We start from the raw sequence: 20,509 nt of genomic DNA, 5'->3' as shown, positions 1-20,509 counted from the left end.
GTTTATTCCAAAGTAAAATACGGAAAATAGGTCTTTACAACCCTTCACACAGCATTACCGTGCACTAATCGTGACATAATACATTGGTAAAGTTGATTATCCTTTGATCTTTCAAAAGAGCGAAATTGAGGATACAATGCAGAAAATGTGTGTGGATTCAATCGTGATGAGCCCTGAACATTAAATTATTTGTAAATAAAAAGTAAGTCATCATTTGAGACTTGAATACATGGTGTAGTACATCGTCGGATACCCACAATTGATAAACCTGTCACACAACATGCAATCAACCGTGGCTAAAATGAATCGATTTAGGTCGATATACAGCAACAGGTGCGTAAAATATCTACCAATGACATCGCGTTTAACAAATCTATATTCTTCAACAGCGGAGGTAAAAAACAATAAGAAACAAAATGGCAGCGCCCACGGTTAAAAACTGTTGTACGTGTCTTGCTAAAATCAATGGCAAAAACTATCGCCAAATCAGTTCTTCCACAAGCAGATATCAACATCACGCTGTAAAAGTAAATTATCTATACTTTCTTGCTGGAAATCGTTTATTTTTTCGATGTTGAACTTTTAACGTCGTCTATGGTTGTCGCAATATTGTCTGTAATGCTGAACGTCGTACAGAACGAGCATTTTGATTGGTTTAATTCGCCTCATGAAATCGTGAGGGAGCCAATGAAATAGCTGCCTTTGACACACCTCTAATCGACTGAATATCGGCAAAAAATCCCACAGCTGATGAATGTTAATGGTTCGGCCGTGGGTATCCGATGATGGGTGTAGTATAGTACAAAGAAGTACCACCGTTTAAACGGTATCGTTTCGGTTCTGAGCAATCGTGTAAACGTTTACAAAAAATTGTAAATGTGGGAGCCTTATTGAGTAGAATTACAGTCAAATCGGCCCCAAGTCAGATCGGCCCCAAGTCAAATCGGCCACAAAATAGTCAAATCGGCCCCAAGTGAAATCGGCCTCAAGTCAGATCGGCCCCATTTTTTTTATTTTCTAAATTCATTATTCATTTTCTTATTTTTTAAATGTTGTTAAAAAACAATTGTGTGGATGGGAATACCAAATGACAAACAATGGATTACATATATATAGAAAACATTTTTTTTTTTTAGAACAAAACATATAATAATCAATCTAATTGATTATATTCATTTGAAATCATTTTTACCAACAGAGTTTAATATATATGTTTTTTTTATAATTATACCAAGACTTTTTTTCAATTTTGTTAATTATGATTTTATACACAGAGATGGAATCTGGATAAGTAGAATTACTCAAAAATTTTAATTAAATGTGATTACTTCAGCTTTAAAGACGGCACAGTCTAATACGCGGACGTCTTAAGTTGTTGGTGATATAATTTCTTTTATAGTTCTCTTATAGTTTTTTAATTTAAAGAAATTAAATTTAGATTGATAAAATATATTATATATCCAGATTATTTATTATAATGCATGCACCAAGAAATCATGATATAATAAATTCAAGCAGTTATATATATTCACATAATTATATACCGATTTTTTTTTAAAGGGACAGTTTGAGAATTTACGTTTATATATGATGGTCTTCAATTAAATATCAAATTATACATTCATATATGATATCTATATTGTCTGCGTGTTCCTATATCCACTCATGTGCGACAAATCAAATTAAGTTTGAACATCACATAATTTGTACCGTCACGTTTAATCAGGTAGCACGTTGTTCACACTTAATTATCGTTAATTGCATCAATCATTCGTTAATCCAGTATCAACCTTTTTATACATAACTGATTAAATTCACTTCACGCAAAATTGTTTGTTAAAAAAGTCGAATTCAATGCATGATTATTTGTGACAATGACTGAATTGATTAAAGACACGTGATAAATGTTTGTTTTTCACATAATTATTTATCTTCAAAACGTAGACCGACCTTTATATGTTCAGATATTTAATTGTAATTAAATGTAGAAATCAATCAACAACCATAGCACACCTGCATAATTACATTTATAACAATTATCACTAGCATCAAAACTGTCTCAATTTCGTAATGAATTATTTTTAATTGGTACATTTATGTTAAAGTACAATTCTCAGTTAATAACCTTGTAACTTTTGGCGAATAACATTACGTCACCTTAGTGCAAGAACTCAATATCTGCTTCTTTATCTATATGCAGTTATTGAGTTTTTGCACTCAGGTGACGATTATTTTAACCAAAATAGGATTTTTTCATAAAAATAACTTTAGGGCCGATTTGACTAGTTGTGAGGCCTATTTGACTAGTTTTGGGGCCGATTTGACTAGTTTTGGGGCCGATTTGACTTTTTAAAATTGTTGTGTGGCCGATTTGACTAATTTTGAGGCCGAATTGACTAATTTAGGGGCCGATCTAACTTGGGGGCAGATCTGACTTGGGGCCGATTTGACTAGTTTGCTATTGAGTAAATGAATCCCCATGGTTTTTTTGCTGTCTGCATACAGTTAGTCTTAAATGTATCAGTCAGCAGACCAACAGTGTGTGAATTGTTTGGCCACCATATTGTTTAGGCGCCAAAACCGTTTACAACTACTATGGACTTCGTGTCAACAGCTTTCAAAATTGGTTTACACATATTTTTTTTTTTGCCAAAGGTCATGGCAACCGTAATTTTGTTTGCCAAGTTTATCTGTCACTTACTAAAGTATAATTTGACTGACAGCTCCTGTCTGTTACCTTATTTTGTGATATTTTGTTAGCTTCATTATATACATGTCCCCTTTATTTCTCCAGAGTTACAACATTGCAGGCATGAGGGGTGCCTTTAATTACACAAAAATCGTATTGTTCATGACATGTCATATTTAGTCTTATCTAACATTGTAATCTTTCTGTCAAATTTCCCATCTAGTGTGCTTATATATCAACAAAAATTTTTATTGAGGAATGTGGACCACGTTTTATAAAAATTTGTCACATTTATTTTGTATAAGTATATTGTGTACATGTATATATTTGTCTCTATATAAACATCAGTATTACAATGTGAACGTTTAGTCCTGTTTCCCTTGTCAGATAAAGTATTTGTGTGAAGAGAGATTGTTATAATTGATAACATGTAGTTTTTAAAAGATATTGGTTCATTATCATTCATTTTAAAGTGGATTGGTTGACAAAGGGCACATTTTACAGAAGTATTTCAAATATTGATAAAAACAATAGAAATGTATCATTTCATTATTCCTATTAAAAATTTCTTGAAAAGAAAATTAATTAGAGTTCAAGTTATTAAGCATAAACCTTAAATAATGAATGATATTTTGTTGTAGCACAATTTATTGTCTGCTTTATATAGATATGTCCTATATGTACCTCACACTAACCAAGTATATGCATATAAAATTCCTTGTTGGTTTATTTGATACTTAATATTATCAACATGATTATTTTTGGAATTACATACCTTCTATTGTGGACCAATTTGCTTTAATATTTGATTATTGTTGAAACAATTTTGTATTGTTCCAGCATGCACTTATGGTGTTTTTTGTTGTTGTTTTTTTTTGGTTTATGTTTAATGCTCGGTAGATCTCGCTAGCATTTTTGTTTCAATTTACATTTTCATAAATAAATGAATGTTAATGAACGAAGTTTTGTTGATTTTTAGCCCAATATTTTCTTTCAAGTTTTAACTCTTTCTACAGTCATGTTGTTCAAGTTGCCATCTGTAAACCTAACATTTTTGTATTTTCTGATCGCAGATCAGTAAATACATAGCTAACATCCACGGTCTAACACAAAATTTCCTAACAGACCTAACAACGCATAGTAGTTCTCACTCAAAACTGCTTAATAATAATAATTTTATTCGGTAAAAGTGTACATGACATGGCAATGACATAATGATGCATAATGATACAATACATATAACAATAATCAAAATATTAAAGAGACTAGAAATATCACATGACATAAGTATACAACAAAATATAAATATATGAGCCATGTAGTGCCCACCAATACCAGGGATAACACAAAAAAGAGGAAAGGATTCCTCTTATTTCCATTGTGGTCCCTGATATTGGAGGCATGACACAGAAAGTCATGGTAATTTGTATGAAATTGAAATTAATTCTTTTACTAATAAGACATAAATTGCAATAATTTAGTTGATATCACAATATATCACAGTCCAAGTTTGTATCACATTAAAATCACAGTTCAAGTTTGTATCACATCAATAAATCATGAAATAGTGCATCACAGAAATTGTCAGTCAAACTGTAAAAATTTAATAAAAATATTATAAAACGTTAAATGTGCAAGCTAAAAATGGGTAAATTACTAAAGGACACAACATATGTGTGTTGTGCTTAAACTTAAGAATAAGTAAAATCTGGGACTCTATTAAGACTATTAAAAGATTCAAATACTTTTGAAAAATAAACTAAAATTAACTGGCCATTAAATGGGCTTTGATGGCATGCTTGAAAGTGTGGGAAGATTGAATATCTCTAAGATTTTGAGGAAGGCAGTTCCATAGTGAAATACCATTAAAAGCAAAAGATTTTCTACCAAAGCTTCCAACCTTTGGGAAAGAAAATCGTCCTGTGTCACTAAAAACCAGCAATTTAAAAGAATTTAAAAGAAAGAACAATTTTTGTTACAAGTGTCCAACAAATTACTACACATTCAAACTTTAAAAGTAGCGTCGGCTTATAGAATTGTCAATAAATGCACACTCACAAATTACGCGGATGAATATGATTTTAATCAATGAAAATGCTACTTTAGCGATGTCGATTACCGAATACTACACAAATAAATCTGACTGCCGAGTAGTTGAATATATAGTTTCTACATGTTGGCATTTGGGGGAGAAGAATTTTGCTTTATTTTTTACTTCAATTTTAAACAACAGGTTTACCCTGAACAAAATACCTCGAAATTACCCTAACCCGAAATGCAATGGAAATTCTAAATTTAGAATGACTTGATTTTATTCAGCCTGTGCTGCTTTAAAAACCCGAAATGCAATGGAAATTCTAAATTTAGAATGACTTGATTTTATTCAGCCTTTATAACTTTTTATAACTTCTCCGTGGTGCAGGGGTAACGCGTTCGTTTAGTGTGTGAGAGGTCTGGAGTTCAAATCCCAGGCAGTCGAGTCAACATTTTTTTTAAATTCTTTTTTATTGTCTTTGTTAAGGAAATAGCCACGATATGCAAGGATAAAGTGTGGCTATCATGAAAAATAAACATAAATGATTTTTTGATGCAACTCTAGTTATGCAAAATTCCGTATGTATCAAACTCTGGTGCCCTGCAAGATGAATTATAGTACATAACAAGAAAAGCGTTGATGCAAAACATCAAAGGGCGTCCAAGCAAGAAATGCAGCAGGTGAAGATGAGCTAGTAGATATATGATTATAAACTTTTCAATGGTTAATTGGTTTTTACCAGAATTGTTTATCACTTATGAATGAACAGACGAAATACATTGTTCATTATTAACTTTGATTGGCATGCTAGAGATTAGAATATTACTTGTTATTTCTTTATGATCGTGGTTATTAAAAGCAACGGATATACATGTATACAATCATTTATAATCCATATGTGTAATGCATGATCAACACCACACTTGTGTAATTGTCCCTTATTATGTTATCGCTATTAGCGAAGACCCCCTCTCAATATGACACTGGTTACATTACCATGTTGATCATGTTGAGCATAATTGTTTATTATACAATAATGTGTCTTATTGTTTAAGTCAATAAGGCCTTATTATTTTAGCAGAATACTGGATATAACTGTATAAGGGATGTAACTGCTACAAGATGTTTTCATACTTAATTTTGAGTTATTTCCCTTTGATAATTTTCTGGAAAATATATGGAAGCCTGTTTGGGGTCACATGGGAAACACTCTTCCTTTCAACCTCAGCTTCCACACTGGAAAGACTAGAGAAAATTTTGGAAATTCAATCTTAAAAAAATCTAAGCAATCTAAATATTTTGGTTTATTTTAAATAAGTTTAATTAAAAACAACAATGCCTGGAAGAGGTAGAGGGACAAAAAGGAAGACTGCAAGGGAGGAGGAACCAGAAAGATTGAGTTTGCTGGAAGACAGCAACCCTGCATCAAATAGTAAGAAAATAATAGATTTTGAAACAATTATTTCTGAGTCTTTAAACTTACCAAATAAATCTTCTGGTGTGACTCGACCAATTTCTAATAGTTCCATGCTTGAAATTTCTGAGCAACCAAAATTAATGAGGTGTGGTGGGGAAAACTTGGGACTACATGTGCCCAATCAAATAAAGTTAAAAATTCAGCAAAACGAATACATAAATCTGGCTATTTTGTTGAAGGGGACTGCAACAGATTTGAAAGAAACCCCACAGGGAGCTCTTCTTGGTGTTGATGAAAATGGCCAGATAGTAGCCAAGCCACGAACCTCCATGGAAAAACTTTATTCCATTGATAAATGGACAGATTCTTTTCTGATATTTTCCAGTGTTTATCTCCAAGCCTTCCCAGAACAAGCTCAAGACTTGATTCAATATATGTTTGTTATAAGGGAGGCTGCTGCCAAACATGGTGGCCTTATGTGGCGTAATTATGACGAACAATTTCGTTTACGTCAGGCTGATCAATTTATGTCTTGGTCAAGTATCAACTCTGATCTTTGGTTGCGTTGTTTTTCTGGCACTTTACATACAAATTTTAAGCAACAGAATAATCAAACCCCGCCATGCCTAGATTTTAATAATGGGTATTGCAGGTATCCCAACTGCAGATATCCTCATATCTGTTCAATTTGTTTTAAAGCAAACCATGGGAAGGTGGCATGTCGTAGTCAACCTGGACATGCTGACCAATTTCAAGTGGGCAGATCTAATTTTCCCTTTCGCGGCTCATACAGAGCAGCCCCACCCACCAGGGAAAATTATACCAGAGGGCAAACCAGGGGTCAACGTCATTAAAAGTCTTGTTCAACTTGATCTTGCTCCTTCACCTGTGAATATTATTAAGTTAAAGCATGAACTCTTAAATCAAACTACATTGTATAATCATGAAGAGTCAAATTTTTTATTTAATGGTTTTCGGTACGGGTTTGCTTTGCAATATTAAGGCCCTCGTATAGCGACTAATGCAAAAAAAACTAAAATCAGCTTTGGACCGCCCAGATATAGTTAGAGCAAAAATCAATAAAGAGCTTGAATTGCAACGTGTAGCAGGTCCTTTTAAAGAAAGACCACTACCTTATCTTAGAGTTTCTCCTTTAGGTTTAGTGCCCAAAAAAAGCAGCCCAACAGGATTTTCGTTTAATTCATCATTTATCATTTCCGGAGGGTGAATCCTTGAATGATTTTATTGATCCTTCCAACTGTAAGGTACAGTATCAAAATTTTGATACAGCTATTCAAATGGTACAAAAAATTGGGAAAAGAATGTAAGCTTTTTAAAATGGACATCAAAAGTGCTTTAAGGCTTCTCCCTGTTTCTCCAGATGATTTTTGAAAAAATTAGGTTTTTTAAGGGTTGATTTAATAAAATTTTTTTTAGTTTTAAAAATAAATGTTAAAAACCATTTTGGTTTGTTCTTTATAGTTTTTTAATTTTTTCCCAATTTTAATTTGCCCAAATTCCCCTTACCCGCATATTAAAAAATTTCCAATCCCCCAAAAACAAAGCAATCCTAATCCCATTTTTAAAAATGTTTTTTCCCTTGGGTTTTGGGAAGCCAATTTTTTTAAAAACAAGGGTAAAACAATTAATGCGGGTTTTCAAAAAACCAAGGGAAAAAAATTAAAGGATCCCCTTACATAGGATAAAACCGGGAGGGTCTGGTTTTTTTTACAATTTTGAAAAATTTTTTTGGGATTGGAAAGTAAAACTCGGGACAATATGGTTGTACGTTTACCTTTAAACAAAGTGCAAGAATCATCACAAAAAATCTTAAGTCAATTCTTCAAAAAAAGCGGTGCACACTTAAAGAAATGCAGAGCTTGATTGGTTCATTAAACTTTGCATGCAGGGCCATTATCCCTGGTCGCCCATTTTGTAGACGCCTAATAGATTGAATATGTGGGCTAACAAAGCCGCACCACCATTTACGTATTAATATGGGTATGAGACAAGATCTCGTAATGTGGGGAATCCTTTTTTAAACATTTCAATGGTGTAAGAGTATTTCATGATCGTTTTTGGACATCAAATGAGGACATTCAGTTGTTTACTGACAGTGCTGGCGCAGAGGGTCTAGGTTTTGGTATATATTTTGCTGGAAAATGGATGGCTGAAAGATGGCCTAATGATTGGCATAAACTTGGTTATACTGCTGATATCACAGTTTTAGAATTGTTTCCAATAGTTGTATCAATTTTTGCATGGGGTGAGGAACTATAAAATAAAAAAATATGCTTTAGGTCTGATAACATGTCTGTTTGTTATATTATTAATAAAATGACATCAAAGTCCGAACAAGTGATGGTTCTACTCAGAAATTTGACTTTAAAATGCTTGCAATTAAATATTGTTATAAAAGCTGAGCATGTTTCTGGGAAAAATAATTCCGTAACAGATGCCTTGTCTCGTTTTCAGATGGACAGATTTTGGTCTCTTGTTCCAAGCGCCAGTCCGACAGCATGCGCAATGGAACCCCGTCTTTGGCAAATATTCAGCAAAGGGCTGTTAGTTTAATTAGCTCAAGCATGTCTGAGAATACAAGAATGTCTTATACAACAGCCTTAAATCACTTCAGTAACTTCCATGAAATCTATGGTTTCCTGCTAGAATGGCCAGTTTCTACTTATAGGCTTGTTATGTATATAGCATATTGTTATGAAAAGAACCTAGCTGCATCAACCATTTTACTATATACATCTGGTATTGGGTTTGCCCACAAATTGAAGGGTTTTCAGAACCCATCTGAAAGAACTTTTTTTAATTTTAAAAAAATCCCATTAGGGGGCCTCCCAAGGGCGTTCAAGGGCCATAGTACGGGGTTTGGGGGAAAAGGGTCCCAATCTCAATCATTTATGTTAAAAAAATTTAGAGAGTCTTTAAAGCATTTTTTGTTTTAAAAATTTTTAAAAGAATTTTTTTAAACCATTCAGGCTTTTTACTTAGCTTTTTTGGGGTACTTTTCGATTTAAGGGGGAGTTGGGTTTGCAAGCCCTCAACCTCTGTAATAGAGCTCTAAAAAAAAGAGGATGTTTTTTCAGTAAAGACAATAGGTATGTGACCATTAGATTAAGGATAAGTAAGACCAATCAGGCAGGGAAACCAACATTCATTGTGATACCAATCAATGGGGAAACAAGTTCAGGCATTTCTTTCTTAAAGCAACTGGTCATTCTATCTCCATCAAAGTCTAGGCAGTTTTTCTGTCATTTAAATGGTTGTCCTTTGACAAGATATCAGTTTTCTTCTGTGTTAGCTAAAGCTTGCAGACATGCTGGTTTTCAGTCAAAAGTATTGACACACAGTTTCCGCATTGGTCGTGCAACTGACCTTGCTCTTAAGGGGATTTCTGATGATCAAATCAAAATGTTAGGGCGCTGGTCATCCAATTCATTTTCACGCTATATAAGAATGTAGTTATTGATAAGTGCACATTTTTAGGTTTTAACTTTAGGCAAATTTATTTGCAGACATATGGGTTGTTGGAGACTCGCTAGTCCGTTGGGCTGGGGCAAGATATTCTGTGAGGTCAAGAAATGCTCTGGGAGACGATATCGTTGACTGGGATGGACACAGTGGTCTCAAGGTGGAAGACTTGCACTCTAAAATGCAGTTAGGTGTTCTGAAAGGCAAATCACCCAAGATGATATTTCTGCATATTGGAGGGAATAATATTGTAAATACAAATGTGTGTAAAATCATTCGGCAACTGAAATGTGAAATAAGGTGTATTTTTGAAAACTTTCAAAGCGCGATAATTGTATGGGTTTTTATTCTGCCGAGATTGTCTTGGTTGTGGCAGGGTAAGGGTTCAGATTTGGCCTGTATGAATAGAAAAAGACAAAGAGTAAACAGGTCTATCTCGCAGTTTATGTTGACCCAGCCCAATGGTAGATCTTTACATATCAAGTCTATTGACAAGGGCACACCTGGTTTTTTCCGTGCAGACAATTAGCACTTGTCTGACATTGGTAATGAAATGTTTATTTTGGCTGTGTCAGAAGCCGTTTCCTTATTTTTAAATAATGAGTCAGATACATCTCAGAAGTATTTAGAAGTCTAGCCTAAAATTTTGGGGGACAAAGTGCAAACACTTTGTTGTGGCGGAAAATTTGTAGGCCGCTGACAATCGAATGGTGCAACTCTACTTTTTAGAAATAATTTAAAGAATTAATATGTTTTAAATATTAAACTAAGGTATGGATTTACTCTCTTCAGAATATGGCTGACATTATTGTTCAGAAAACCAATTTTGGAGGGACAATATCCTATAATTTCTTTTATTTTTAATTAGCATGCTTTAAGTCTGCTCGGAACAGGTGGGCTTATTGCGGAGATATATAATAGTTTCTTTAGTATTTATCAATTTAAGTAGCATATTTTTAATTTTTAATATTATGGAAATGGAATATCATGGAATGGAAAATATCTGATATTAGGAAAATGGATTTTGGATATCATGGAAATGGATTTTTGGATATCATGGAAACGGAATTTTTATTATCTATTACTGGAATATTTGGACTGAAACTGAAAGTCATAATAAATACCATATTTTTAAATTTTTAAAGGTGTCACCATTCGATTGTCAGCGTAGCGTATCAAATTCCATATGGCACATGTTGATTACCAGTGGAATTAATATTTGGTTTATCAGTGCGGTCAAATAATGCCATTCCTATAAATGTTTAATTTTGACTTGATATGGATTATAGAGTACAAGATATAATGGATTAATAAAATGCATCAAAAGTTAAGGTTTTTTGTTTCAATTGTTTTGTATTAATTCAGTCTTAAAATAATGTGTCTTATTGTTTAAATCAATAAGGCCTTATTATTTTAGCAGAATACTGGATATAACTGTATAAGGGATGTAACTGCTACAAGATGTTTTCATACTTTAATTTTGAGTTATTTCCCTTTGATAATTTTCTGGAAATAGATGGAAGGTTAAAGGTCACTTCCTGTTTAGGGTCACATGGGAAACACTCTTCCTTTCAACCTCAGCTTCCACACTGGAAAGACTAGAGAAAATTTTCAAATTCACCCACCCACCTCACCCAAAATTAAGGCATGCGTGTACAATAAACATTGATAGAATTGAACCAGGCTTGTTTTCTGCTCTTCGAGTTTTATATTTTCAGAATAAGATGAAGCATGGTAACTGTTTACTGTCATACAGAAGACAACAGCACAAAAGTCAATGGTATCTTGGTGCAAGAAATTCCTAACAGTCATCATTCTTGTTTACAGTAAACTACAAAAGTGTGACAATATGAACTTTGTTGATTGAGCAAAAATGTGAAATGATATTTGTGCTGAAATTTTGTATATGTTAACTAGCTCAGGACAACTTTAGAGAGCATGTGACATTAAAAAAAAAATCAAAAAAATCCGCGTTTAGGTGCTGCACTGAAATTTGTCGGAAAATTTGTAGGCCGCTGACAATCGAATGGTGCAACTCTACTTTTTAGAAATAATTTAAAGAATTAATATGTTTTAAATATTAAACTAAGGTATGGATTTACTCTCTTCAGAATATGGCTGACATTATTGTTCAGAAAACCAATTTTGGAGGGACAATATCCTATAATTTCTTTTATTTTTAATTAGCATGCTTTAAGTCTGCTCGGAACAGGTGGGCTTATTGCGGAGATATATAATAGTTTCTTTAGTATTTATCAATTTAAGTAGCATATTTTTAATTTTTAATATTATGGAAATGGAATATCATGGAATGGAAAATATCTGATATTAGGAAAATGGATTTTGGATATCATGGAAATGGATTTTTGGATATCATGGAAATGGAATTTTTATTATCTATTACTGGAATATTTGGACTGAAACTGAAAGTCATAATAAATACCATATTATAAATTTTTAAAGGTGGCACCATTCGATTGTAAGTGTAGGGTATCAAATTCCATATGGCACTTGTTGACTACCAGTGGAATTAATATTTGGTTTATCAGTGCGGTCAAATAATGCCATTCCTATAAATGTTTAATTTTGACTTGATATGGATTATAGAGTACAAGATATAATGGATTAATAATATGCATCAAAAGTTAAGGTTTTTTGTTTTAATTGTTTTGTATTAATTCAGTCTTAAAATAATTGTAATATCTATTCTAATAAAAAAAAATACAGATTTTATAAATATTGTTTTCTTTTTTTTTTGTGTTTTATGTGCTATTTTAATACTGAGTTTTTACCTTTACTTTTATTTTAAGAATTCAATTGTCATATTGACCGACGATTATAAGTAAAAACTTAACTGCAAAAGTCAGTAAATTATGGTTAATCTTTCAATATATAATATTGTTTATTCTTAAACCATATACATGTACATTTGTATTTTTCTTTATCATTTTTTAAATTATCAATCAATTGAATAATTCATAAAATCTAATTTGTAACTTTGAATAATTCCTCGGCATCTTTACTAAACACGAATAACAAATTAAATAAAATGTTTCAAAGTTGATAGTGTCATATTAATACCATAAAAATGTACCTTTTTCTCAATTATTGTACATATTTATTGTTTTTATCTCATAAAGATAAAATAAAACATGCTATTGTTGTTGGGTTTGTTTTTAGCTCACCTGTCACAAAGTGACAGGGTGAGCTTTTGTGATCGCTTTTCGTCCGGCGTCCGTCCGTCCGTCCGTCGTCCGTAAACTTTTACTTTAAATGACATCTCCTCATAAACCACTAGGCCAATTTCATCCAAACTTCACAGGAATGTTCCTTTGGTGGTCACCTTTAAAAATTGTTCAAAGAATTTAATTCCATGCAGAAATCTGGTTGCCATGGCAACCGAAAGAAAAAACTTTAAATGTCTTTTTTTAAAAAACGCTAAGAGCTAGAGCTTAGATATTTGGCATGAAACATCTTCTAGTGAGTGTCTACCAAGTTTGTTCAAATACAATGTAAAAGCCCTGGGGTCTTGATTGGCCCCGCCCCAGGGGGTCATTGATTTTCCCTATATGCATATAGTAAAAACTTAAAAAATCTTTTTTTCTAAAGAACTCAAAGAGCTAGAGCTAAGATATTTAGCATCAAACATGTTCTAATAGGTGTCTACCAAGTTTGTTCAAATAAAAGCCCTAGGGTCAAAATTGGCCCCGCCCCGGGGGTCATTGAGTTTCCTTATATGTGTATAGCAAAAACTTAAAAAAAATCTTCTATGAAAAAACCCAAATAGCTAGAGTCTAGATATTAAGCATAGTGAGTGTCTACAAAGTTTGTTCAAATAAAAGACCTGGGGTCAAAATTGGCCCCGCCCCGGGGGTCATTGATTTTCCTTATATGTGTATAGCAAAAACTTAAAATCTTCTTTGAAAAAACCCAAATAGCTAGAGTTTAGATATTAAGCATGAAACATCTTCTAGTAAGTGTCTACAAAGTTTGTTCAAATAAAAGCCCTGGGGTCAAAACTGGCCCCGCTCCAGGGGTGTCATTGTTTTTAACTATATGTGTATAGTAAAAACTTTAAAAATCTTCTTTTAAAAAGCCAAATGAGCTAGAGCTTAGATGTTTAGCATGAAACATCTTCCAATGGGTGTCTACCAAGTTTGTTCAAATAAAAGCCCTAGGGTCAAAATTGGCCCCGCCCCAGGGGGTCATTGATTTTCCCTATATGCATATATATAGTAAAGACTTAGAAAACTTCTTTTAAAGAACTCTTAGAGCTAGAGCTAAGATATTTAGCATCAAACATGTTCTTATAGGTGTCTACCAAGTTTGTTCAAATAAAAGCCCTGGGGTCAAAATTGGCCCCGCCCCGGGAGTCATTGATTTTCCTTATATGTGTATAGCAAAAACTTAAAAAATCTTCTTTGAAAAAACCCAAATAGCTAGAGTTTAGATATTAAGCATGAAACATTTTCTAGTGAGTGTCTACAAAGTTTGTTCAAATAAAAGCCCTGGGGACAAAATTGGCCCCGCCCCGGGGGTCATTGATTTTCCTTATATGTGTATAGCAAAAACTTAAAATCTTCTTTGAAAAAACCCAAATAGCTAGAGTTTAGATATTAAGCATGAAAAGTCTTCTAGTAAGTGTCTACAAAGTTTGTTCAAATAAAAGCCCTGGGGTCAAAACTGGCCCCGACCCAGGGGTGTCATTGTTTTTAACTATATGTGTATAGTAAAAACTTAAAAAAATCTTCTTTTAAAAAGCCCAATGAGCTAGAGCTTAGATGTTTAGCATGAAACATCTTATGGGTGTGTGTGTGGGGGGGGGGGCTATATACAGGTGAGCGACCTCAGGGCAATCATGGCCCTCTTGTTTTCGAATTGTATGTTTATGACATTGTATAATAATAATCAATAAATTTGAGAGTTGATCTGTGTTTATTAATTATTGTAACCAAACTAAGTGACAAACATTCATTTTGAAAAAAACTTATATCACTGTAAAACATTTGTTCTGTTCTGTAACGATATCAAACATCTACTCATCTACTCCAAAACCGGTAGAGACCGGACAATAAACGTGTGGTACTATTCGCCGGTCACTAGTAAATTCCGGTCAAAATAGACCAGGAGAGACCGGGAATTACCGATAGGAGTACATCCCTCTATAAATAGATTTTCGGAATATTTAGGTCATCAACTCATCATTCTATTCAGCTTTTGGATTTATGTACCATAATAACCCACTGTGTACTACAACATGATAAATAAAAATACCCCGAAGAGCGCGATGTATTGACGGAAAAGGGTATTTCATTTGAAAATGTTTGCATTGCGATATTCTTCAGTTCGCTATTCACTGTATATATCGCGACATTTCATTTTTAATTAATAATCAAGCACCGTCATACTGATCGGAATGATCGGCTTTTATTATGTCCGATTTAAAGGCTCGAGAAGTTGCTGTCGCCCTTTCACAAAATCTGATTTCATTCCATAAGAGCGCGGACGCCAAAAATAAACTTATACAGGAAAACACATACAGATATACAGTACGATTTAGATTGCAAAGATCAGAAAATACCACAGAGCTTGCAGCCCTTTGATTATTAACTTGTCTGTTTCAGAAAAAAGGTTGAGATAATGATCACAGTGTGGTTGTCATTGTAATGTAGCCAATGGCTCTAACAATTTTAAACGCATCAATATAAATCTTGGAATGCTTGTTTATCATGACAAGAGGTATTTGTAGACAAGTGACTTTTTTCTGAAAGCTGTATTTTTTGTGTTTTGCCCCTTTTACTTTAATTTAATGTCAAAATTCCCTGTTAAATTAAGTAGAATGATAGAACTGTTAAGAGGTATCATCATCACACTTGGAATACTTGTTTAACTTGACAAGTTGTAAAACAAGGGTATTATACTGAAAGCTTTAAATTTGCATTTACACCCCTTTTAGCTTGTTCTCAAAGAAAACAAATGAGGTATTTCTACTGTCATGTTTCCCTTGTATTTGCTGTAGAGAAAAGTTAACATGGACCATTTTTAGCTTGACTATACGAAGAATATGGATGGCTATTGTAGTCGCCCTGGCGTCCGCGTCTGCGTTGGTTAAAGTTTTTTGTAAAGTCAAATATCTCAATTGTTGCTTGAGATATTCAATTGAAACTTACAATACTTATTTATAGTAACATTGTACAACATATTGACAAGTTTGATAACTCTGCCTACAATATTTACAGAATTATTCCCCTTTTTAACTTAGAAATTTTGGTTAAAGTTTTTTTAGAGTCAAATATATCAATTATTGCTTGAGATATTCAATTGAAACTTACAATACTTATTTATAGTAACAATGTACATCAGTTTGCAAAGTTGCATAACTCTGCCTGCAATATATGCAGAATTATTTGCCCCTTTGACACTTAGAAATTTTGGTTAAGGTTAAAGGTCTTCAAAGATATTTACTTGAAACTTTACACATGTACTAAGGGTCATAATTGAAGGTCACCTCTCAAGATTCGTTACTCTGCCATGTATTTTGCCATGAATTATGCTCCCTTTTTGTACTAAAAAAATCTCCTTTTCTTGGTTAAGTTTAACATGCAAGTTTTGCATATCTCCGAAACTATTAAAGATACAAACTTGAAACTTTATATGTATATTTGTGGTCATACATAATGATCACTGAACAGCACTCATATCTGTGTCATGTATTTAGGCTTATTTATCTCCCCCTTTTTTACTTAGTCTCTTAGTTAATGTTTACATGTAAGTTTTACATATCTCAATTACTATCATAGATTTTGATTTGAAACTTCACATATGCATGAAGGGTCATAATTGTATGTCACTATCTTGCATTTAGGCTGATTTATCTCCCCTTTTCTACTTAGTCTCTTGGTTAATGTTAACATGCAAATTTTACATATCTCAATAACTATTAAAGATATTTATTTAAAACTTCACCTATGCATTAAGGGTCATAATTGTAGGTCACTGACCAAGACCCATAATTCTATCTTGCATTTAGGATGATTTTTCTCACCTTTTTCAACTTAGAAATTCATGGTAAAGTTTTCCTTGTAAGCTGTTATCTCCATAACTACTGAAGGGTTTGTGCCTGTTTTGGGACAATTTTATGCATTCATGATAATAAAGCAGTGGTTTACTTGATAAAACATCTTAATAACAAACCTTTGTACCTTTTCGGTCAATTTTATGTATTCATAGGTAAGCATAATTATACGAGGGACGGTCAGAAAATATCCGGACTTTTCATGCTTCTCTCTTTCCACGTGCAGCTATATACACACATTATATATTGGTGAAAACTACATTCATTCGCCAATAACGTGGTCAGTTTATTTTCAATGATAGTATTTTGCTCTCTGATATATAATAGGTGCTTCGTCTATCATGGACTCTTTGTTAGAGAAACAACGCTCTGTAATAAAGTTTCTGGTTGCAGAAAGTGAAAAGCCCTGCCACATCTTTCAGAGGCTTAAAAAAAGATTTTCTGATAAATGTGTATCACGTTCAACCTTCTACAACTGGGTTTCTCAGTTTCGTGAAGGCAGAACAAGTGTTTGTGACAGGCCTAGGACTGGGCGGCCAGCTGAGGCGGTGACCCCAACAATGAGCTTTTGTCAACAAAAATCGTCGAGTAACTTTGGAGGAGGTAGCCAACAAGTTTAGCATCGGTAGGGCATCGGCACACAAGATTTTACACGAACACCTAGGCATGAGCAAGGTAAGTGCCAGGTGGGTGCCTAGACAGCTGTCCGCAGATCAAAAGGCAACCAGAGTAACCAATGCAAAAGAACATTTAAGTCGTTTTAATCGTGAAGGAGATAAGTTTTTGAACCGCATTATCACTGGAGATGGGATTTGGGTTCATTACTCCGAACCTGAGACAAAAGCTCAGTCAAAGCAGTGGAAACGAGCTGGTTCCCCACCTCCTAAAAAGTTTAAGCTGTCTCCTTCGGCTGGCAAAGTCATGCTTGTTGCCTTTTGGGATTCACGAGAAATGATACTTACTCATTTAATGCCAAAAGGTCAAACTGTCACCGCCAAGTACTATTCTGAAGTAATTCTGAAAAATCTTAGATAAAAGCTGAAGCAAATGCGTCCCAGGTTAGCACAGAAAAATGTCCTCCTTCTTCACGGTAACGCCCCCTCCCATACCGCCGCAGCTACCGTGGAGGTTATCAACTCTTACAAATGGCAATTGTTGTCTCACCCTCCTTATAGCCCAGACCTCGCCCCCTGTGACTTTTATTTGTTTCCAGAACTGAAAAAATTGCTTGCTGGAAAGAAATATTAGACCAGGGCGGCTTTGATACCTGCTGTTACACAGTACCTAAAACATAGGTCTACGTCATGGTCCACAGCGTGAATACAAAAGCCCCCCACGAAGATGGCAAAAGTGCGTAGACGTAGGTGGAGAATATTTTGAAAAAGAGTAGAAAGATTTTTTTTTTAAATGTTGAATGGTTTTCTCGAGAACGAGTCAAAAGTCCGGATATTTTCTGACTTCCCTCGTACTCAATAAAACAACCATGTGACAATTTTTTTTTCGAATAGTTTAGCCTTACTGACTCCTACATGTACATTTCTCATTTCTTGTTTGTGTCCCCCTCAAAGAAAAAGGGGACCACATTGTTTTGGCCATCCTACATTGTTGCAATTCAATAACTTTAGAAACGCATGGACTATTGAGTTTTGGGTTACGGCTCAAAGGTCAAGATCATTTTGACCTTGTATGTCAAAACAGTTTCTGACCAAAAACAACTGAATAGGCCCTCATCCCTCAAACTTCACAGGTACATTGGTGTTCGCTAGTAGATGACCCCTATTGTTTTGGTCAGAACTTTTTGTTATCAATAACTTGACATAAAATAGAAACACTTAAAATTCATAGGAATTGGTCTTGGGTAATTAGATGGCCCCTTTTTATTTTTGAGTCAAGGGTTAAAGGTAAAGGCCACATTTGATCTTTCATGCAAAAACAGTTTCAAACCAATAACTCGGCAGCCCATGCGCCTTTGGTCGGAGTATTGGTTCTTGGGCAGTCGATAACCACTTTTGATTTTGAGGCTACAGGCTAGGTCACATTGACGTTGTAATGCCAAAATATGCTGTAGACCAGACTGCCTTGACTCATAAATGAATTGACCTTCAATTTTGCTTAAATTTAGCTATAAACTTTTTTACGCCGGCCCAAAAATATTTCAGCGTATAATGATATGCACCTGCTCATCTGTCCGTTTGTCTGTTAGCAGTTTTTTTTTTATTTTGAACCCGATTGAAGGAAATTGAAACTACTTTGCGGAAATGTAAAATCATAATGGATGTGCGGAGCGCAGGTTTTGACCTTTCTCAAGTTCAGATTTCAAAATATCGTGTCAGCTCTGTTTCTTTTGAACAGATAAAACGACATTGAAACATGGAGAAATATTGACTTATAATGAGACGGTGTGCCGACCACAGGTCCCGGCTTCCCGAGATCTAAATGACCCTACCCAAGGGATAACTTGATTTATGCAGAACTTATATAGGAGTTTTCGTGTCCAGTCTATATCTTTTGAACAGGTGGAAGGAATTGAAACTACATAACAGAAATGTGAAGACGAAGTCTTACTGGTTTTACCTTTCTCAGGTCAAGGTCACGCTTAGTCTTTTGTATCAGATTTTGTATTCGTATTTCATTTTTGTTGTCTGCTTTCATATTTTTTGAAAACAATAGAAAGAAATTAAAACTTTTTTTTGACAGAAATACATGTATTACTTATTGTGAGAAGGTGTGCATAACACAGGTTTGGGCTTCCTGAGATTCAAAATTTACTTTGCCCCAGGGGATTACTTTTTAATAACTTGCTTTAACTAGATTTAGGTATCGGAAAACACATCTATATTTTTGTTGATAATTGCTATGCCTCTATATTTTGATATTTAGCATTGCCTAGCAGACCTCTATAAATGTTTTATGAATCATGCACTTAGGGTAAAAAAATGCTTCACCCTGGAGGTCATACAGTACCAATAAGGTTAATTAAGATAGAATATTTTTGCAGACAAGTTTCTTGATCGGGTCTCTACCTAATTGAAAGATTATTTTTGATAACTCAAGCAAAACATTTGGGCGTACAATGTACTACATGTATATTGCCTGTTTTTTGCAGCGCTCTTGTTTAAAAATTTGCTTGATTTCTGCTATGACTGGTGTATGGATGGAGTGTAAACTTATAGCTACCTGAAAGTCAATGTCTTGGAGAAGGTCAAACACAACACTCATTGTGACAAGTCATTGTGGAAAAATTAATTGAACTTGACATTGACTCTAATTTGACCTTCAAGTCATATTAGTGAATTTTATTTGAATGGCCATAACTTTGATATTTATTTAGGATCTGATTTATACTTGGACAAAAGGACACTTATTAGAAATCTGTCATGTGTAATTAGTCAAATAAAAACATGAACTCATAAAAATCATTAATTTTTAATAACAGATTGTCTTCATACTTCCTTCAGAACAATAACAAAAAAAAACTTTTCTCATTTAAATGACTGACCACAGGATCGAATAATTATATTTTGCTGAAATTGTTATAACTCGTGTTATTAATAATTATTTGTAGACTTGATTCATTCTCGGACAAAAAACTCCTATGACAAAATTGACATGATGAATATTTCAAATATGACACCGACCCTTAAAGTGATCTTGACATTGACGGCCAAATATTTGATTTGCTAAATAACATTGATCAAGCAACATTTGACTCATTGTCATCCCCACCCATTTAAAGCATAAAGGGAAACATTTGTCTGTGGCATGTCCATTAAATTTGTTGAAACAGAAAGTATAGTGATAATGGAAACA

General features: G+C 33.8%; 1 protein-coding gene across 1 annotated transcript; it reads left to right on the top strand.

Moving 5' to 3' along the window:
* Positions 1-5,904: 5,904 nt before the first annotated feature.
* LOC132741151 (uncharacterized) lies at positions 5,905-11,310 on the top strand. Its single transcript, XM_060729248.1, has 2 exons — positions 5,905-6,156; positions 9,669-11,310. The coding sequence occupies exons 1-2, from the start codon at positions 6,060-6,062 to the stop codon at positions 10,151-10,153; spliced, it is 582 nt and encodes a 193-aa protein (XP_060585231.1). The 5' UTR covers positions 5,905-6,059; the 3' UTR covers positions 10,154-11,310.
* The last annotated feature ends 9,199 nt before the right edge of the window (positions 11,311-20,509 follow it).

The sequence above is a fragment of the Ruditapes philippinarum genome, unplaced genomic scaffold (genome assembly GCF_026571515.1).
Source record: "Ruditapes philippinarum isolate M1 unplaced genomic scaffold, ASM2657151v2 ctg6920_1_1_1_1, whole genome shotgun sequence".
In the NCBI taxonomy this organism is placed as follows: Eukaryota; Metazoa; Mollusca; class Bivalvia; order Venerida; family Veneridae; genus Ruditapes; species Ruditapes philippinarum.
This window is presented reverse-complemented; position numbering and strand designations above follow the sequence as displayed.